Genomic DNA, 22,679 nt, shown 5'->3' with positions numbered 1-22,679 from the left:
TACTTTGTAAAATTGTTATTACGAAGTTTTAGCATTAATACGGGCCTAAACATCGTCCCTCTTCAAATAAACGATTACATGAAAATGAAATGACGAGTCTGAAAAGGAGCAAAACAGCCTCAGAGCCATCAAGAGAAATGTACAGTCCAGAATACACTTAAAGTAACAGAATACAATCAAATGAAATAAATTATACAAAATTAAGAGAAAAAGACACAAATTAACAAAATAGTGTTCGACAATGACGGCTGTGTCACGTTTCCTATGGAGAGGTGGTGTTCCCTTTAAAGGGTCTGCACCCAGGGGCCAATTGTTTCTTGATCCACCTCATGTGCATGTCCTCTTTTCTCTTGCTAAATGTGTTTATCTAAAAGAAAAAGGAGCCAGGCATCAATGCGTCTTTCTTCATGTCAACTTTGCTATCTACCATCTTCACAAGTATCAGAAGGTGAGGTACAAGACATGAGAAGTAGATTTTGGTGCTTATTGTTGAATCTCCATTCGATGTTAAATGTTTGAAGCTGCATGCATCCGAAGATCGTCGTAACCCTTAACGCACAACTAGATATAACTATTTATAAGACTGGCTACATCTCAATAACCTTAACTTGTCAATAAATAGAAAAGGCAGAGATTTTAGAGGATTAAAACAAATATGTTGGTGTGTAATCAGAATTTGATACAGTTCTTTTGTATGTATTGCTCGTTTAAAGTCTACACAAAATGAAAGGCGGATGTGATGATGGTACGTAATCCATGTGTTGCATCACCATTAGATTATTTGTCCGCCTTTCCACAGAAACATCCATATTGTTCTGGGTTGCACCTCATTGCACCCTTGTTTTTCATTTGCAGCTGATCGATGGATCTCTGGGGGGGAGTTTTGATTGAAGGACCGAGCCAAACTAATTAATTACCGCCGGTCATGCTCCGATGTAACAGACCTTCTGTCGTAATCCAGAACAAACATGGCGCATCTGAGGTCAACACATGTGAGCCTCAGCGCTGAGCCAACAACATGGAGTTTAACTCTCCAACATTAAAGATGCAATAAAAGTCCTGTCTCTTAAAAATATCAAGCAAAGATCAGAAGCAAAACATCTTAAAAAGACACAAGATGGCCTTCGAACAAGTCCATAATCAATACGAGGAACTTTGAGGTCTATCTCTCAAACGTACGGTACTTTCTGTTGATAGCAGTTTCAACTCCACTAAACTGGTTTTATGTGGCGCCGTGAACGCTGTGAGGAACCCTCACCTCAGAGATCGAGGCAGAACAAAAGTGAACAACACAAGAGAGATAATGTATTATTCATGGTTACAACATCAGAAAGGAGGAGAGTGTGGGCTGGGTTGCCGGGCGGAAAGCAGGAGCCTGTGGGCGTCAGAGGAGGAGATGCAGGAGGAGGGGGAGAGGAGATGGTTGATGGAGGAGAGATGGCTTTCTCCGATGGTGCAGACGTGCTCGGGGGGGTGAGATAAGAACTGAAAAGGTATATTTACATTGTCTGCGTCCTCCCTCACCTCGAGAGTCCCCCGCTTGGTCGGGTTGAGAACCAGGAAGCGTTTGAGGAGGTTCTCGCAGTCCGTGGACATGTAGAACGGGATGCGGTACTTCCCTCTCAGCACTCGCTCACGCAGCTCCTGCAGGGAGGAACCGGGGCGTTAGCAACACAACGGCTCCCATTTTAGTGTTGCTGACCCAACACATTAATGCTGGAAGAAAAGTCAACAGATATGCCTCTAATAGCTTGTTTATGTCTACATTTGATCATATTTATGAGATATACCTGACAGAAGCAGCTTCATTTGGTTGATCACAACTGTAAGATGTTGTGAGCTCGACAGAATTGATAGAACATTATACAATTTAGACAAAACTTCCTTCATGCTTCCTCTTTTAGTGACTTTTTTATTTTATTATTGGTTTCTCTTTGTTTCAAACTGTTAACATAGATTGAATGAAAGGAAAACCTCAGAAAAAGGAAAGCAGTCTCAAACAGAAAAAGACAAAAATATTATATTTACTTTTTGTTTTGAGACTCAGGTTGCAAAATAAACTTTTTTGTCCACCAGTCAAATGGCTAGCCAATGTTTAACAAGCCACTCAAATGACAAATGTACCAGTTGTATCCTGGCTAATGGTGCTAATTTTGTGCACTGTTGAAAGGAAGAAATCATTGACACATAATATTCCATTTCCCTTCAAAAACATTATTAATATGTTTGTCCCAATCATCTTAGAATCCAATAGCAGCCATTTTTTTCTCTCTTATTTTCTTCAACTTGTGTATTCCTTATAAGATAACCAACAATAAACCTGTTTCTGATTACATTTTTTAACAACCCGCAGTAAGTCCAGACCCAGTCGGCCCTACCTTGAGGTTCTGTCCGTCGAAGGGCAGCGACCCGCTGACCAGCGTGTACAGGATGACCCCCAGACTCCAAACGTCCACCTCCGGCCCGTCGTACTTCTTCCCCTGGAACAGCTCCGGCGCTGCGTACGGCGGGGAGCCGCAGAACGTGTCCAGCTTGTTGCCCATCGTGAACTCGTTGCTGAAACCAAAATCTGCGATCTTGATGTTCATGTCTGCGTCGAGGAGCAGGTTCTCCGCCTGAGAGCAGACACATGGAGGTCAAGGGTTAAGATCATATCTACATACAGTACATCTGACCAACTAAAAAACTATATCAGTTAGTCTATTTCAAACTGGCAAACATTCAGAGGGGCTTTCCCAGAGCTATTTTTAAATTTGATAAATTCAGGTTCCAGACCTAAAATTCAGTCTTAAATGGTTAACAGTACGGCTTATGTTAAATGCATTTAAAACAATGTCTTGCCTGAAAGTAGTCAGGGGATATTTATTAAATATTTGATGTCTTTCTGCATCTATGGTGAAACATGTAATATTGTGCTTCCCTTCTTTACATTTCTATGATCAACAGTTTAAAACCAAAATATATTAAATACATCTATTACAAGACTGGATCAAAAAAGATTTGTCATTTTTGCTTAACCAATGACTTAAAGGATATTTAAAAAACAGTTTCTTATACAATCATTTCTGCTCTAATTAGCATTTCTTTAGAGCGATTCTTTTGATAAATATAGTCTGATCTTATAACGATAGTCTCTTTGTGAATGAAAGTGTTCAAAACGTATGCAAGGATTTCCAACATCTGCCAACACATTCAGCTGTAGGCCAAAGACTAATTAGGATGCCGAAACTAAGAGAGCAGAAGAAGAAATCTTCCATGGAGCTCAAGGACTGAAACATGAGGGATAAACAACGCTCTTTAACGTGTCTGACCAGAAGCAAAAGAAAAGTGTCACAAGAGCAAAGTGGCCGACAACCCTGAGGAATTGTGATTCATCTCATTCAAATGTAACCGAGTTCATTGTATGTTCTCCGCAATCACGCCTGTGACATGCTGTATGTACACCTGCCCTCATTAAACACACATGTAACACATGGAGCCTGCTCTCACATCTCCTGCTCATGGATCATTCATGAAGCTCTACACAGGAAACAGATTGCAGCAAGTACACAGAGCTTCTCTCCCACTGACGGAGAGATAGAAACACAGAAGCATCCATATTTATATTTGGATTGAAGTAAAGCAGCGTCACGTAATGGCTGAAGTGAATTAACGCTAATTAATGTGGGGAAAATGAACTTCTAAAATATTGCTTTTTGCAGCTAGAAATGAGAATTAAAAGGTCATCAAACGCCCAAATACCATCAATCTGTAAGGTTTAAAGCAAAGCTAGGTTTAAATAAGTAATATTTATCGGCTACAAATCACAGACATCAGCGTACATGTCGTCAGTTTAACATCTACATCTGGAAGCTAGACGTTTAGTTAATGTGAACTACAACGCTTTGGTCATTTATCAGTAAGTTAGTTAAATTAGAAAAATGCAAACTATTCAGATTCGTACCATCATGGTGCAAGACAGTCATTTTGCACAACTAAAAAGGGATTTATTTATTTGTTGGTTTATCTTTCGTCTGTCGTAAATAACCTTTACACTTACCCAAATATTTATATATGAAATATATATGGAAGTAAAGCGGCATTATGAAATAAAGGAGGTCCATTAACACTACAATGTGGTGCATTTTAAAGAGGAACCAGCTACATTGTGCACTATTTTTAAGTAAAAAGGCTGGTTGTTCAGATAAAAGGGCAGCATATGCTCCATTGCGAGTCTTCAGTGGGAATATGGGAGTTAAGATGAGTCATAAAACACGCAGCTCTGACGTCAGCTGCTCACTCTGTGGCCTTTCTATCCAAGTGAGTCAGAGGTAATTAGCCTCAAAAAGTAAATGCATTTTTAATTCTTCGTAGGATTACTGATAAACATGAACACATCTTTCTGTGTATAAAGAAACTTTTCATTGAGATGTGGAATGAAAGTCTGTGTACAAAAAGAAAAATGCCATGGTATTAAATACATTAGATTTAAAAATAAAATGGTGGGCCTTAGAAATTGTTGTTTAAACGGTGAATAAAGACAATACTCCTGGTTCTCCGCCTATTTCTGCTTCCAACTATAATTCAAATATTCTTTTATCTGTGGAATTGTTGTACACTTATACTTGAATGTCTTGGGTACTTTGTACATTTATATTTCACCTATTGCATGTCTTTGGGGCGTGTTAGTTTTAAATAGTTTCCGCCACACGTCTATAATGTGAATTTGATTTATTTATGTGTGTAGAGTTCAATTTAGTATCAAGTATTTGGTTTTATATCATCAGGATGTATGATAGAGGCGATATAAATATATGATAAATAAAACATTTAGATTTTTGATCCAATTTGGCACCTAGATCTGCAGACTAAGACATAATATATATAATTAAATGAAATAAAAACATCTATAAATGGTAATACAAAAATGATTACTTTGTAGCATTCACACAAATCTTCCAACTTAAATCTTGGTAAGTTAATTTCTCTACATTTGAAAAAGGCCAGAGAACCCAGTGATGTTGCTTTAGAGAATAGCTGCAGAAGTTGCTCTTTTAAACAACCCATCATGTGGTTGCAATGCATTCTGGTTTATTTAAGCTTCTGGAAATAAAAAAAAAGTTCATTTTGTTTTTGCTGTGGCTTCTCTGAACTCACCTTGAGGTCTCTGTGAACGATGTGCTTCTGGTGGCAGTACTGCACCGCCGACACAATCTGTACGAGGAAGAAACACAAGCAACAGTCGAGTTAGAAATCTGTTCTGAGATAGAGGATGTGGTGAAGAAAGAGGAGGAGGAGGAGGAGATGTGGTCGACAGACAGGAAAGACAAAACATAACGCAGGTGGGGCTGAAGGAGGCTGAAAAAAAACTTCCTGTGTGCAAAACATGTATCTGCCTCAGTTCAGGAGACATTCTGCAGAAACAGTACAGAAAGACTGTGAGGGATTACACATATCAGGACACAAAGGGGGCCTACAGTCTTACATTTTCACTTGGCTTTGTTTTGCATCTTCAGCTACAAGTTAATTTAAAGGTCACCTATCATGCTATTTGTAGGCAATAGCATAGGTCTCAGATATATACAAATATATAAAAAACATGTCTATGAAGTGTTTTGCTCAAAATACCAAACAGATCCCCCATTCTAGCCATGCCTCATATCCCTCTATTTCACTTCCTGTTTCAAAAGTGCTGATTTGGGGTATGAAGCTATATAAAAAAAAAAATATTGAGAAAAGAAAAGTAGGGGGCTGAGCTCATGCGGGAGATGCTACGGTGATGAAACGCCATATCATGGATTATCAAGGATTATTGCTGAAACAGTATGGAGCTCAAAGGCTTTCTCTCTTGCCGGTTATACCACAAGGTGAGGTCCTTTTTATTTCCTGCTTCTTCACACACATGCTCTCCGGTACAGGTTAGCTCTGAGTGTTAGCGATGCTAATGTAAACACCGACCATATTACGTCCAAAACAGTCGGGCATTGTTTCTGATAGCAACTTTCTGATAAGGCCGTGGGCGTAAAGCCAGCCTACATTTCCGATATTACGTCATATCGGACGCAAATCTGGATCAGCTCCGTTGTAGCCCCGTTTTTAGAGATTTTCGGTACGGAGGAAAAGAGAGAGGGTTTTATTTTCTGACGCTGCGTGAGTTCCCTGACACACCGGGGACACATATCTATGTATAAAAGACATCAAAAAGTGCATTTTGCATGATAGGTCCCCTTTAAGTAGTTGCTCAGTGTGGTGATGTCCTCGACCTATTACCCAGACTGTCTCTTTCTTTAACTGACTCTGTGTTTGTAACATCTAGAGCAGTTTTCAGGGTATGTAAAACAAAAATGTCTGGACTTTTAAAGCGTTTATGACAGTCACTGCTAGGGGAGAGATGGGGACAGATGCAGATTTGGACGTTGCTCATCCATCTTTAAGACGACAGAGAGTTTCCCGTCCCAGAAGTAGGACAGAGGACGGCGACCTGTCTGAGGTGTGAAACCAGAACACTGCAGGGGGAGAAAGTACCTGTCTAAATTTAGCCCTGGCCTCCTTTTCCTTCATTCGTCCATGTGCAACCAGGTAGTCGAACACCTCTCCTGCAGAAGAGACACAAAAGAAAGAGGTTGAGAAACAGCTATACAGAAATAGAGGAGAGTGTGAGTCAAAACTTTTAAGAATAACCCATAGAAATAACTCCACAATGAACTTTTCTTGAGCAGCTGGCCTGCACCGTCACCCATGTGCATGCTTTGAGGGTGTTTGTCGATCGCATTTAAGCTGCTTCCTCCACACTGAGCCTCTCCTGGAGGCACAAAGCTGAGCTCCACTCCGGCTGCGGACCCTTCCCTCGGCCCACACTTCCAACCTAAAACATGACGACGTTCGTTCTAATGTAAATTGAACTCAGGCGGCTGGAATGCATGTGTGTGACCGAGCCAGGGCCGAAAGAGGAACTAAAACAAAATAACAAGCAACAAAAATACATCCCCCTCTTTCTCTGAATCCTTGAAACCCTCCTACTCTCTCAGCGCTGACCTGCAGAGGACGTTTCTGTGCTTCAGAGATCCAGAAAAGCAACAATTCAACACTGCACTCTGACTCAGTGGCAGCCAACACTTAGCATGTCACAGCTAAAGGGCACAGTGCGTGCAGAACAAAGGGATGAGAATAGGGAAGAAAGCTGGAAAATAACAAGGACATTTTAACCTTGATGCTAAAAAGATGTAGAGAAACTAATCTGGATCATTTTCAGCCGTGAAACAAGTTTACAATTATATTGTTTTGTTCAATTCTGTTAGCATGACATTCCTGCATAATTCAATAATGCTGAGGCAACTTTTTAAGCCACATTGCCTCACAGAGGACCTTGAAATGTCCCCGTTTGAATGAAGGTAGCCCCTGATTCAGCAATGTATGCAACATCTTCAGTCTCCTTAAAGGTCATTTAAAGAAGATATGCTCTTAAAAAAGTTTTTCTTGGAAGAAAGTTAAAAGCAAGCCTGAATTAAAGGAAATAAACGGCCACTGGCGACTTAGAGGTAACAAGATGGCCACTTAACAGCCATGCTCTTGTTTTTATTCAGTACAATCAAAGTGCAGTTGAGTCTAATGGGAATGTCTGTAGTTCTGCAGGTATTTGGATGAGAAAATGGAACTGCTGGTGGTGTCAGATGATGAGTTAACGCAGCAGAATTATGATCATGTATAACCACTGGACCGCAAATGTCTGCTAACAATTTCGGGCCAATCCATCCACAAGTTGTTGAGACTGGACTAAAATAGAGGATCGAAGTACAGACAGACACTGCCACACCTAAAAGAAAAATATTATTCTGACAAAGAAAAGTCTCTTTCTGTAAATTCAGTACAAATATGGAAATGTAAAGAACGCACAAAGCTGCAATTTAGTTTTCAGTCACCAGTTGTATAACTGAGCATTTTAGTTTCAAGTGATAAAGCAATCGAGCAACATCTCTTGATTTGATATGTTGTGTTATAACGTTGTTAAAAAGTTATGTTTTGAAATAAACCTATTATTGTTACTTTAAACTCGTCTGACATTCCCTCAGTTTACAGCTTAACAAAGTCATTTCCTAACATCTGGTGAGTTGGCACTTTTACAAATTGAATTTATTGGATCTGTGACTGAAGGTCAGGTTTTAAGATTCTAATGGAATTCCTTAAAAAAAGAAAAAAAAGAAAGCCAAACTTGAGAGAAATATTAGATTTACCTAATTTTAAATCTAATTGTATTGGCTTTTGATCAGACTTCTCATCCTCACGGTAATGTGATTCACAATTTGTCGTCTCTTTGCTTGTCTTGGCGGCCCGAATGCGACCTTTTACAGGAAATCAATGAGAAGACGTGTCTCCTCTGTGTCTGTGTGAGAGAGAGAGAGAGAGAGAGAGAGAGAGAGAGAGAGAGAGAGAGAGAGAGAGAGAGAGAGAGAGTGTGTGTGTGTGTGTGTGTGTGTGTGTGTGTGTGTGTGTGTGTGTGTGTGTGTGTGTGTGTGTGTGTGTGTGTGTGTGTGTGTGTGTGTGTGTGTGTGTGTGTGTGTGTGTGTGTGTGTGTGTGTCCGCATTAATGAGATATTACAAGAAGCTTTCACCAGAAGACAATGTAAACTCACTGTTGGAAGCCGTCACATTTGCAGAAGAATTCAGATTAATTTGCTTCATCTGCTTCTTTTAGCACTCAGGAATACAGATGGCTTCCTGTTATCTTGCATTTAATAACATTACAAGGAAATGCCAGTTTCTATCAGTTGCTGTATATTTAAAGCATTTGTTTGTCCACTTATTAGTCCCTCAGTGGAAGCGTGTTTCTAACATTTGCTCTCCTCAGTCGTTTAATGACCATCCCTCCTTATTTTTCTTTATTTGTTGTAAGTCAAAGTCGCATGTGATTCTAATTTACCTTTACAGACTGTCCACTATAAAGAAATCCAGTCACGAGTGTGCAGACTGCAGAAAAGAAGGAACTACATTGATCATGTTTCTCTCCATGGAGGAAGTGCATTTATATCTAAGCAATGCTGAAAATGCTAAAAATATAGGTCATAGATGAGTTACATGTAGAAGTGCAGGTTTCTGTTGGAGTCGACTGACATGTTTTTCCTGCTCCGAGTCGCTTTTCACTACGTTTACAAAGGACTGATTATGTCTCTGCATCAACATCATTACTTCCTATGTTCTAACCTCCAGGCAGCCGCTTTAAAAAGGGTTCACACATTCTCAGGAACAATGTTTGCTTTGTCAATTATTTTATAGCTCCATATGTTCCTCATAATTTCACAATAACTTCCTTAGAAGTTTAACTGTAAAGAACTTTTTACTTCGACACTAAAACATCGGTAAACAGAGACACTAGTTTAGTTTTTAGATTTGAACCTAGTTTCCAGAGTATCAGCAATAGAAAATGTGAGTTTGTGCACATTTCCATCCACTTCTGTCATGTTGAATATTAGGAGATAATGCGTCCAATTCTAGAGTGTGGTGTGAAAAAACGATTGCAGGAAAGAAACAGTGCAACAAGACGTAACGACCACCAGTCTAAGGAGCAGAGAACATGTGAAAACGGTCACGAACATATAGCATTTGTTTGTTTCAGATACTCATCTGAGGAAGGCTTCAGGCACAAATGTTGTATTGCTCTTCAGTGGAGGTTAGTGGAGGGCTCATGTATTTTATTAATCACACTATAGGTTTCCATTGCACTGTTTTTCTCATCACATCAATCTTTATGCAATATCTTCCAGCTTTTCTACACCATTTTAATCCATTTCCATCCACCTGTTCTAAGTAGGGATGCCAGCGATTATTCGAATATTCGTTACAGTCTCCATAATCGAAATTTTTTTTTTTTTATTCGATTTTATTTATATATTTTTTTATTATTATTTATGTTTTTCCTTTTTTTTTCCTGGCTTAGTCTCAACCAAAATATAGACTAATGCTAATAATAGTAATAGTATTAATAATTGTAAATGGCCAGGGCTGTCCAATTTTTTCGAATTTGATCATGGTCAGTTTCTGGCATCCCTAGTTCTAAGGTGCATTTTCTGTTGATACTCTTCAAATCTAATGCACATTTAGGATGAAATTACAAAGTCATCTCCAGTAAATAATGAAGAAACAATGGACCTTTAAAATAAAGCCTTACCTTATACCCGGTAATAAAGACGCTGATTTTATGCTTCAAGTTATGAACTCAACTTCATTTCCATACTTTCTGTATCAACTTTCGCAGTACTCTTCATACTTATTTTCTGTAAATCCCACTCAGATGTATGTTCTTCTTCGTCTGTTCTCTCAGGTGGAAGTAGAGTCTGCAGACTATAAGCAGCTCCCAGTGTGTATGAATTATTAAAAAAGCACACATTCATCACACTTTGGTGTTAATAAATCATAGTTGGGACGCTGGGAGCAGCAGATTTCTACCGACTACATCAACTTTTCGGCGACAATTCACTCCGTTTCATGTTTGCACTTCTATACGAGGACAGCAGCTTCCTTTTTTTGGCTTGAAGGTTGCACTTATGTCTAACATGCACTTTTACTTGACTTAAGGGGGTCTGTATGTCTTAGATCGTCAGGTTTAAAAGATGTCTGATGATGTTTTCACTTCAATATGAGGACGGCAGCTTCCCTTTTTGGATTGAGGGGTTTTATTTATATCTAAAATCCTCTTTTATTCCACTAAACATGTCTCTGTTTGACATGTTGGTGGTACATGGCTTTCACTTTAAAGCAACAAAATGTTAATTGTATTTTCGTCTCACCTCCACTGGCGTACTCCATCACCAGGTACAGCGTCCTCTCCGTCTCGATCACTTCAAACAGCTTGACTAAAAGGAGAGAATGAGAAAAACGAAAAGAAGGAAATTACATAATCAATTATGCATAAAGATGGAGGAGATTCAGACAGAGATACCAATTAATTCATAGACACCATTCTTTGTGGATGAATATATAAATATGTATGGATATTTCTTTAGCATGGACTTTTAGCCTCTATTTATCAACACACAGTTATAGCCACATTTGTATAGTTTTGTTTATTAAAGTTTTGTAGTGAAATGTGTAAATATGTACTTTGACATTTAATTATTGCAGTGCATTGTTGTCACTTTTATTTATCATTGTCCATCTTTATTAGTGCAGTGACAGATGCCAATGAAGTGTCTGGAGGGGTGTGTGTGTGTGTGTGTGTGTGTGTGTGTGTGTGTGTGTGTGTGTGTGTGTGTGTGTGTGTGTGTGTGGTGATCAGCACAGCATCGAGCCGAGCTTTTTTAGCACTCGATATTTACTGTACAGGCCAAAAGCTGTTGTTTTTCACCTTTTTTACCGCAGTGAGTTTAGCTGGGAGATATAAAAGAGAGGGATGTGTGATGAGCTGCGCTGCTAAATATAGACGAGGTGGGAAGGAAGACAATGAGCGAGAGATGGAGAGCGTCGGGCTGGTGAGCGCTTACAACCACTCTGTTCATTATAATCACATTTCTGCAGAGGAAATCAGGCAGCGCGGGGGGAAAGGAAATCAAAAGTAATTAACGGGGAATCCCATCTCCTAAAAACCATATATGTATACTCTTTACACATAAGCTCATGGAGCCTTGATGTGACTTTTTAAAGGGCCAGCGTCAGTCCTTATGAACATCACTCAATGTGAAAGGATTAGTCCATTCATCGATTAGTTGAATTGTGAGGATTTGATGCTATTCTTTGTTTAAAACAAATGTAGAAGAAACTTGCTTCCTACTTTATTTCAAACCTGCCAACAGTACTGCTTGTTTATTCATTTATTGATTGGTTGTCATTTCCTGTTAGCTGAGTGTCTTTGTGCTGCTCTCCTCATTTCAAACCCGATTCATTTTGTAGTCCCAAAACATATAATGAAATATAAATCATTATTTCAAAAAAAAAAAAGGTACCTACAAAATTCTATATTTTTGGTAAAGGATTTAGTTGTTAAGCTTTTTGCATAATTGCGGCCATATTTACACAATCTTTCCCATTTTCCAGGATTGATTGATTTTAAAGAACACTCTTCTGTCTGTGAGAACAAAAACAAATAAAAAAGGGAACTAAAACCGCTGAAACAGCAGCACTTGTAAGACAAAACAAGCTGATGAAATCCAGGCTGGCGGCATGGGAGAGGACCATGTGACTGCAAACTCACACATGATCATTTGGAAATGTGAAGTGATGTGCATCGATGCCAATTGTTCTAGAATACACTTGTTATGTGTGTAAGAGCCACTTACCTATATTGGGATGATTCAAAATCTTCATTATTCTAACTTCTCTGAAGAGCTGAAATGAGAGAGAGAAAAATACATTTATGGGTTCACTTAGGGTTTCAGGATGTACGATTCTATCGACATTTCAAAACAGTAAACTTGACTTGGTGAGCTCAGGAGAGAAGTCAAATAAAAGTAAGGAGGTGGGGAAGACAAGAAAACAAGAGAAAAAGGTCTGAGACACTATTCTCACATATAGTAGAAAACCTTTATTAAAAACAGCAATTTTATAGTGAAATTTAAAAAACATACAAACTGTTTATGCGTGTTTAAATAAAGCTGAGTTAACAACCCACATGAAGCGACACAAACAGACTTAGTTACAAAGTAGTTCACTTTATTTTGACCCATAGTTGGATACAAAATATGATATTAAAAGATAACATGTGACAAGAGGAGAGTTGGGACACTGTTTACACAAAATTAGCTAATTTACTTTTTTAATAAAGATGCGTCCGTCCGCCTCGAGGTGCAATTGTTTATATTTGTGTTAAATAAAATGAGTAAACACAAAATACATTTCCAACGTGTAAATACAGCAAAATGAGGAAATTCCATCAAGATACAAATCCATCATTTTAGCGTGACTATTTTCCATTACATGACTCCAACAGCAATATGCACTTACTCCTCAAGTGGCATGTCCAGGTCACAAAGCTCAAATATGATGTTTAATTTAAACCTAAATGGATTTTCAGATGTGCGCACACAGATTTCATTAATTTTTTAGATGGCACTTCACAGTTTACTCGGCCTTGTGTCTGACATTTGTGCCACAAACACATAGTAGGGCTCCCGGTCAACACTGCTTTCCTTAACAACAAGAGATCAGGAACTAGCTGTGCTCCAACAACACAAGTCTAGGATTTTCTTATACATTCTTGGGGCCATTTACTAGCTTTAATAACACATTAATGTATCAATAATCATAATCAAAACATATCATATATACTATTCTGAAATGGACCAATCTGCATAATGAGTACTAGTATATTTTGATGCTAATACTTTTGTACTTTTACTTGAGTAACATTTCGATTGCAGGACTTTAACTAAGTATTCCTACACTCTGGTACTTCTACTTTTACTGAAGTACAAGACCTTCGTACTTCTCCCACCTCCTGATAATTATTTGATATTATAAGGTGATCGTTTTCAATGAAGGACCCCAACAGGAGAATCCCCTTCAGCGCAGAGTGGGTTAAATCCAGCCTGAGAGATCGAGAACAGATCTGAATGACGTTAGAGATGCATCGTCACATCTCCAGCCTGTTCTCTAATAAGAAAGCCCTCAGTCAACACACGCTCTCATCAGCATTCAGAGACCAGACAGGCACATTTGTAAAGGCCAAAAGAGCTTTTTACTCTTCTGCTGTACGAGGCACAAAAAGAAAAAACCCAGAGTGCAATTTATTATTGATCCGCTGTTAACTACACCTCGCCCTCTTCCCTTCCATCAAAAATGTAAAAAGGCATTAATGTTTCACAAGGCGGGAGTAGCCACAGTGTTGACTCACTCACGAGCAAATCTTGAGAAGGTGAAGCAAGAAAACCCAAAAAATCATTGATAAAATGAGATGTACACCGAGCAGAAGGTTTTTATCGTGTTTTAAATTGATATTTTGTTTGGACCTTGGATCACGTAAATCCTCACATTTTAAAAGTGGTATCCACCATATGCTCCACATTTCATAAAGATGAATTATTTAAACTTAAAGCTTTCCGATAGAATAGTTTCAGCAGCAAGATGTTTTTTTTTAGGCTTATAACAATACTTTCCATGTTTTTCCTTTTACTAGAAAACTATTCTCTTGGAGTGAAATTTGGATCACTTGCCGTTTTAATATTGGGGTCAAGGTCAAGGTAAAATGATCAATTATTTTATAAAATACACCCAAAAAAATGTATGTCCAAAGTTAGAATCAAAATTATTCATAAATTGCTCAATAAAAAAAGAATTGCAAGCGATCCAGGGGGCGGGGAAATTGGATTTATAACGGTTACTACATTTCGAAAGACATCTTAATATAAACAGAGAAGCTTAAGTAAACATGTGCACACTTTACTAAAAACCATAAATATTAATTATGTAAAATACAATAAAACCATATAGTGCTTTAATTTAAGAATTTATATTATTTTCTAAAAAAAGGTTATTTCTCATAATTTACAGCACAATACAGTAATTATGCCAAAGTGAGATAGATAAGGGAGGTTAGTCATTTTAATAAGCCTATTTAGTCACAGTATCATCTAAAAACATTGTGTGTTTCAACCATTAAGGGTTAGTACAAAATGGTGTTAACAGGTAAAGTCACATGACACACCACCCCTTCTACTGTAAAGAAGTGTGCCTGCTATGGAAAGGTCACAAAGGCAACAATGATTGTGTCTTGAGTTGGAAAGAACGTAAAGGAAACTGCAGAAATTTATTGTTCATGTTACAAAGAAATCCTGCAGGAATGTGAATTGCAGCACCTCAACATGACTCAAAAGCTGAACAGGGTTCAACCTTTTTACCGGTTTGTCATCCCTGCTGTATTTAAAGAATGAGGGGAGTGAGTCTGAAAGCTGCCTTAAAGTCTAGCAGGAGTACTTTACTGTATTTCATCCCTTCTATTGTCTCATTTCCTGTCACCTCTCTACAGTCCTCTATCAAAATAAGAGGCAAAAATGCCCACAAAAGATGTTGAAAAACAACCATCTAGGCAACATGTTAAACCTATGTGTTGATGGTTTATAGCCTTCTGGGAATTGTAGTCAAATCACGCAGTAAAGGCAAAATGGGTTCACAAAACTTGTCCTTGCATGTTTTTTCAAAATAAAAACTATTATCCTTGGACATAAGTTGATCTTGTTGCTCCATTTGTGCTAGAATAATAAGTTAAGTTGAATGAAAGTATTTGTTGTTTAATAGCAAATTAATCAATAAGTTTTTGATTAAATCAATCAATATTTTTAAATCACTTCTGATGTAGAAACACCAAATACCCCCTGTAAGATTTGCTTGCTTTTCTTTGTTTCATATCACGGTATACTTCGATTATGCTTTTTTAAACTGATGATCTGACAACAAAGAAAGTTAAGACATGAATATTTTACATTTATGAGATTATTAAAACTTTTATGATTCTGTCTTTCTGTTTCTACTAATAGTGAAATGTGGTTTTTCCCCCCATTCTGTTTGTGTCTAGAGAGCAGCTTGAAAATAAAAGATAATAAGTATGACTTCAAATGGTATGATAGTAATTTGAACACCCAGATCCTGCAGTGAACGCCGGCTGTGGGATGTACGGAGATAATACATCTCATTTCAGAGAGACAACTGAAGGGTTAATTATGAGCTGCAGCGAACAGCGAGGCCTTCGGGACTGAGGCGACCGGTTTGGAAGAAATGTTAACAAACCAAGCCAGGACGAAGAGGAGGGGAAGAAGAAGAGCCCGAGGTCTCCTCACTGTCATTACTCCGCTCTGACTGTCGTTAAACTGAGGACTCTCTCCATATTTTTTTATAAATATGACAGAATAAAGAGGAATGATTACTAGAGAGAAAAGGTGCTCTGAGCTTGGGCTGGACTCAAATCAGTTATCACAATATTTTTGGGCAAATTACAGGTTTATATTTGTACCATGTGCCTCGACCGCGACATGTTTCCATTCTTTAATGTTCAAAAAGCTCTTTATTTTTCATAGTGCCTTTGCTAAAGCTCCTCTTTTCAACCTCTGTCTGTAAATGTTATTTCTATAAACAAAACATTGAAAAAGTCTATTTAAAAAATGTTGAATGAAGTCATAAAAAGTGACGACAGACGATCAAAACGTCATTAAAGATTACACAACATTAAACAATTACTAAGCCCTCAAAGAACCTTTTACGTCCATATTTGTTGCCAATGGAAAAATGGCAGCCACTCGATTACTTAAAGTGTGTACTGTCCTGTTGAGCAGATACAGTTCATTTGACATCTGGGTAAATAAACAAAAAAAAAGACCAGTAGATGGAAATACTTTCGTCAGGTATGTTGTGCAGTAAACAGAATTACCGGTAGTGGAAAAACACGCACAGATGGTTCCCGGCAGAATACAACAGGGAGGTCGAGGACGTAAACCTGCTGGAGATCCAGTCATACCGCCGCAGTGATGCAACGACGCTTACACAATCTGCCGTGAGATCGACACAAAGCACCTTTAGGACAAATGACACACACTTTGAGGGTGTCATCATCTCACATTGGCCATCCCCAGGAGAAAAAACTGCATCATCCTGTTTAAGTCGCTTCAATTATGACTGATCTGAGGCTCGTAAAGCAAAATCCCGTGGGCTCACCATCAGAGCATGTTTCTGGTCAACTTTGAGGTGAATCCCAACACAATTGGATTATAGGAACATCGGCTTGGAAAGAAAGATGTCTGTGGATCCTTTCTTGAGATAATTGACCCCCCCATTGTTTATTTCAGAGATATAAAAACACCCAGACTGCAGTTTTCTGTTAGACGTGCTTCTCTTTGCAGTTATTTGTTCCCTTACAAGTACAAAAATGCAATTGTTCCCATCTGGAGAGACACACCTGAGGGAATAAACAATGTGGTTTAAATTAACTTCTGCGAGTTACAGAAAACTGGTTTATCTCAGATGTTTGAAGTTACGAGGGCAGATATGAAGAGATGCCTCCTTCAGACTTCAAACGAACGAAAAACTACAGATCCACGTTATGAGATTCTGAATATTTCTCTCTCCAGGCTTCTTTAGTGCAGTGGGTCCATACCTTTCTTCACTTTTGTGGAATTTCTAATGTGAAGCAGTGTCCATTTGTTAACCCTCGTCAAAGTGTCTCTATTGTAGTTGCAGCTCATTCAAAGTAAATGTAAAGGGAGAGTGCTTCATTTGAATGCTTCTGATTGGCCTGAAGCAGTAAAACCAACTAAAATAATGTATCATTTTAAGAATGGCTTGTGGGGTTTGGGAGTCTGGGGTTGGGCAAAAATGAGTCGGTGGATTAGTTAAAACAACTAGTTTGATTTAGATGCCAATTCTTTCCATGGCGACTTCAATTTTTATTTTTTATTTTTTTCCAATCTGAAATGTTTTTGTACAACCCATGCCCCGTCACACATTTACAAATATATATACAAATATTTATCAGAGTCTGTGCATTTCTTGAGTTAAAACGGTCAGTCCCTCTAACAACTGTCATACTCTATCTAACATTTAGGTAAAGTAAATACAAGTCAAATCTTAGATCCTCTCTTATTTCAGAATGTTCTCCTGCTCCGTCATGTATGGTTGTTAATAACATGTATTTAAAACTAGATATATTCACGTTTTTGAAACAAAACAAGCAGAAGATTATAGGTTGTCATGAACTTGACCCTTTCCGCTGTTTCCTTACCTTCCTATGAGCTAAATAATCAAAAGCACTAGGTCAGAAACCAGAGGAGACTGTGAGGTCCACCGTACACTAGGGATGGGAGCGATTAATCGAATATTCTAAATTATTCAGGTATTCGAATATGAGTTATGAATATTTGTATTATTCTTTTTTTTTTGGGAGGGGTGCCTAAGTTGATTACATATTATCAAATAGAATAATTCAATGTGCCATAGCTAAATGTGTTAGGTCTAAAAGGTGTGTTTTGCTCCGCTCACCGGTCCCTCACAGCGGGCAGAGCTGCATGTGCTGATCTCTCTCTCGCGTCCAGTTATACTTCACTCGCGTTTATGTCCAAATCCATCAGATCTAGCTAATGATATGGCTGCTGCCCCTCCCTACACGCAGGTCACGCAGACTCAAACCTTTCCTTATGCCCAAATTCCAGCTGAGAGGGTCTTCTCTACAGCTGGCCTGATTGTGAATCGCCTCCGCACCCGCCTCTCCGCTGAGCATGTAGAAATGGCCATATTCTTAAACAAGAAGGAGTATTGAATAGCTGCATTCTATGCATAGGCCCTGTTACAGGTTGTTGATCTCTGTTGTGATAGGGTTACGTTACCCTAACCCGTTATGTTGTTCGTGTATGATCCCTCTTTCATTTAAAAACCAACTTATGTTTTAAGCATGAAAGCTGTAGGCCTATAGCTGTCAACTGTTCAAACTGTGATCACCAGTTCAATACATTTGACAAATTGGACTTGGTTTCTATACTTATTTGAACATGTAGTTATTTTAATATTTTTATAGGATATGTACTTTTCGGTTGACCGTTTTTTTGGGGGTCGAATATTCGAATATACATTTGCTTTCAAATTCCCATCCCTACCGTAGACGGACCACTTTTGGACAAAATGTCCTCTCCATTAAAGGCAGCTCATCGTGGAATAGCCTCCCAACTGAGATACGGGATTGTCCCCACTCTCAAATAGCTTTAAAGGTCAACTCAAAGAATGATTGTAGAAACATCAACTCAAAGAATGATTGAGAAACAAACAGACGTGCAATCACCGCTAAATGCACTTTAACACATGGGTATCTCCTCCTGCACATTATGTAGCTCTTGTATCTTCTCTTGCACTGTATATGTCGTATATGCTATATTGTACTGCCATGTGGTTAATGCATGTGTATGCTGATCTTGCTCTTTTTGCATATCATGTATTTATTTTTGCTATCTTTATAAATGTCATGTTCTTATATGTTGTATGTGAGGGACTGCAGATGGAAAATTAGCTCAAAGCTCAAATCCGGCATATTTACACTTGAAGCATTATTTGTCTTAAGTGTTCATTAATGTGCATTGTCCTTATTCAAATAAACAATGAAATGAAATGGCTTCATTATTAGTCAATAATGAAAATATGATTTGAGTTGCAGCCCGAAACCAGCCATAATGTACCGTACACAAACGGGAACCATTCAAGAGATCAACTAAATCAGAATATTACAAGCAAAGAAGACTAAGAATTTGATGGTAATAATCAGTAACAGTCAGTTTGATAACCCAGTAGTATTCAAAAAGGGTATGAGCTTCAATACCATGTCCTATTTATTAAATGTCAGAGGCTGAGAGGCTGCCAAATGCCTTTCTCCCACAATAAAAGCTGTTATTGCAGAGTGAAGAAAAGCTTCTCAAGTTTCCTTCTTCCGGTTATATTAATAATGTTGATGACGCACTGCAGAGTCCCTGCCTACGGGTGGAGAAACGCTGCTCTAAATGACGTCCAAGGCTTTTATAACCACTTATTGAAACCCTCAGCGCAGCGAGTGGAGTTTGTTCACATTTAAATCAAGACTTCAAGTGCCACACTCTCTCCATGACCTTTGACCTTGAGGACAACAAGACCTTCAGCGAGAAGAAAATACTTTTTAACACCACTAAATAAATTCATGGCTTCAGGTATTTTACAGATTCAGATTATTAATCAAATACATGATGGCACTTTACTGTGTGTTCAGATAGTCAGCATTAAAGTCATGAATGCTTCGATGATTTAATAATAATCATATTATTAAAAAGGTATTCTGAAAATGGCCGTTCTGCATAATATTGGACATTTTAAAGCTAACACTTTAGTAGATTTCAGAAGAAACATTTCTTAAAAGATGATTTTAGTTGAAGGAGATAAAGATTAAGAAGATTTTAGAAACAGAAAAAGACGATTAAAGAATATAAGATTTTAGAAGAAGAGGATTTAAAAAAACAAGAAGCAGAAGAAGAGTTTGCTTGTGGCGGATGTGAATGCCGACTCTGAACTATTAAGATCGAGTCTGAAAATAAACATTTGCTCTTCAGAGACGATATCCCCCGCTCTCAGCCTCTCGCCAATTCTTGCAGTTGCATAAGAGGTTAGGTCTGAGGCAGGTTAGCCGTTACAGCTCGCAGGAGAGCAAAATATATCCCTAAATCCTCATCTGAACCTGAACGCAACATTTCATTTCCCTGGTGATGTTCAGTCGATTCTTAAAATAACAAAAGAGAGAACACCTTTTCAAGGATCCTGCTGCCATTTTGCAACACATCCCACTAAAAGACCAAAATGAAACATGATATCCCCAGCATATCTACGTCTCTCAGATCCAAGAATATTGTTTCATACTTAAGATATAAATCTTTACCAACAGGTCACAAGTATAATGTTTCATTTTTTTTTTATAATAGGGATTTCCTGAAGTATTCAATGCTTGACTTTTATTATGTTTCTCAAATGGGAGTTGCAAGAGCTTTTGATGGGGTCCTTTTTTTCTCCTAGTTGTATTAGTGTTACTTTTATGTCATTCTTTTCGGACATAACAAAAGGTTTAATGGATTATGTTGAATTTGACTGTTGTTTAACACATTGTTAAGATGGTTCAAAGGCTGCTATACAAATAAAATGAATTTATAATAGCTGAAGCAAGTTAATACACATGTGGTGCAATAGTAAAAAACACAATATTCCTTTAAAAACAGCCGACCCTGGTAGATTAGGCAATCATATTAATGTTCATATGTTTAAAATAATCCACAATTCCATGTAAGGATTACATTTAACTCTGAATATCCAAATCACCGACAAGAGATCAAACAAGCCTATGAATAGAAACGTGCGACAGGAATAGTAGCATTTAAAGTGTCACTCCTGTAAGAGTACAAAAGAAAATTATCTTTTTGAAGTGTGTTCCGGTTCCTTAAAATAAACATCAGAAGAAATCTCTGCCTGTTGGGCAGTCGGGAAAAATAACCTGACAAATTCCTAAAAGTTTTGTGACAAAGCAGGAACCTAAAAAACAACAAGGGCTGCAGACAAAGGCCTGGCGCTTTGTGTGTTTCAGCGCCGTCATGACTCAGTGTTTTTCTGTCAGCGTCGTGTCACAGCTAACGCCAACGGGCCTCCGAGATACAAAGAACACAATCAATGGAGCTTTTGGAAAAACGGATGGAAAACCACTAGCCGATCGCTGAGAGGGGGACGAGGGAGAGAGGGGGAGAGCGACGGGCGGAGGCTGAACATCAACAAGCATCAAAAACATCATCACCGACTCACAGGCACACTTCTCCCCGTCGCCTCTCCCCTGTCTGAAGAGAAAGAGTCGATATCTTTCCCCGAAAACCACTTCCAGACCGAGAGGCGGGGCCAAGATGTACAGATTACAGAATGACACTACTACATTCATCTGTTATGCTAATTATAACCATAAGCATTTTTCTCAAACCTTAATACGTTAATTTGATTTGTCCGTATTTATTTTTATTGTGTGCATTAACTCGTTAATTGTTTGCTTTTTGTCACTTTTGCTGTAACACTGTATATTTCCCCCTCTGCGGGAATAATAGAGGAAAACTGATTCTGATGAATGAGCGTACACAGAATAAGAGAAACAGAATTGAGGGGCGGCTTGTCCTCTCAGCTCACAGACTTCACACGGTAAAGTGAGAAGAGTTTCACTGGGAAGCAGAAGAAAAGAAGCATTCACGCCAGAGTCCTGCATCGGGTCGGGTATCCGCGGGTACCCGACGGGTGACCCGCAAAAAAGGTGATTTGCGGGTGGTATTTTTTCAAACGCTCTTTTTCCGGGTTCGGTTCTGGGTAAACAAAGATCGATGCGGGTCGGGTTGCGGGGTGTTGCATAATAACTCATATTTACAATACCATCAATAACTTTAGTTTAATGTTTAAATCCTCAGACCTCTCCCCCCGCGGGACCGGAGGCATTATCATAACCTCTGCAGCCGCTCTATCTGTGCTTGAGCGCGGCCACATTCTGAATGGCTTGAGGTGAAGCTCTCTAGCGGAGAATACAGCATTTTCAAATAAATCTTCCTCAAAGAGCGAAATCCAACATCTGGGAGGGCTTTTGGTGTCATCTAGATGGAGAAAATTAGCCAACGCCTCCCAGGCTTTTTGAGCCAAACACTGGCAACTGCGTGTGTTAAATAATTGACGATTTGTTCACTGCCTTTACTATATATATGCGTGTTCGGGTCCGGGTTGCGGATCTTGTGCCGGGCGGGTGGGTCGGCGTGTGTGGAACTAATTGGCAATATGTGCGCGGTAGCGGGCGGCCCGCGAGTCTCGGGGTATTGCACGTCACGCGTGCGGGGCGAGCGGCGGGTCTTCGAAATCAGGAACCACGTGGCGCAGGACTCCTGATTCACGGCTCCAGGGTGCTTTAAATTTGCATTTTAACAGCAAACCTCTTCCTGATTTACGAAAACAGATCTTTTCACTCCAGGAGCATGACGCTGCTACCCAACGAAGCATGTGTTGGAAAGGATACTCCAGGTAATATGGCAGGAATCCTGAAGTCAAATGAAAACCTTTGAAGACCTTTTTTAAGACCTTTCCATACATTTTAACGACGCTCCATCGCCACTTGGGTTTTAACCGGTCGTACCTTTGGTGCAAACTTCTACCTCCACTTTTTGATTATACAGTATGATTGCTTCCTCCTTTAATTTCAAACCATTTGGCGCCAGACTGCT

At 38.8% G+C, this 22,679-nt stretch overlaps 1 protein-coding gene across 1 annotated transcript in view; it reads right to left on the bottom strand.

The window, feature by feature from the left end:
- The window catches only part of LOC104965443 (MAP/microtubule affinity-regulating kinase 3-like), a 37,837-nt gene that overhangs the window by 11,885 nt on the left and 3,273 nt on the right, over positions 1-22,679 (bottom strand). Inside the window, exons 4-9 of the mRNA XM_010794399.1 lie at positions 12,246-12,294; positions 10,761-10,826; positions 6,505-6,575; positions 5,137-5,193; positions 2,379-2,615; positions 1,525-1,644 (exon numbers count right to left, since the gene is read on the bottom strand). Of these exons, the coding sequence (XP_010792701.1) occupies positions 1,525-1,644; positions 2,379-2,615; positions 5,137-5,193; positions 6,505-6,575; positions 10,761-10,826; positions 12,246-12,294 (600 nt within the window). The remainder of the gene's footprint in view (positions 1-1,524; positions 1,645-2,378; positions 2,616-5,136; positions 5,194-6,504; positions 6,576-10,760; positions 10,827-12,245; positions 12,295-22,679) is intronic.

This window comes from Notothenia coriiceps, unplaced genomic scaffold, assembly GCF_000735185.1.
Source record: "Notothenia coriiceps isolate Sejong01 unplaced genomic scaffold, NC01 NC01_scaffold00037244, whole genome shotgun sequence".
NCBI classification, from domain to species: Eukaryota; Metazoa; Chordata; class Actinopteri; order Perciformes; family Nototheniidae; genus Notothenia; species Notothenia coriiceps.
Note: the sequence above shows the minus strand (reverse complement) of the source record. Positions and strands in the feature narration are given on the sequence as shown.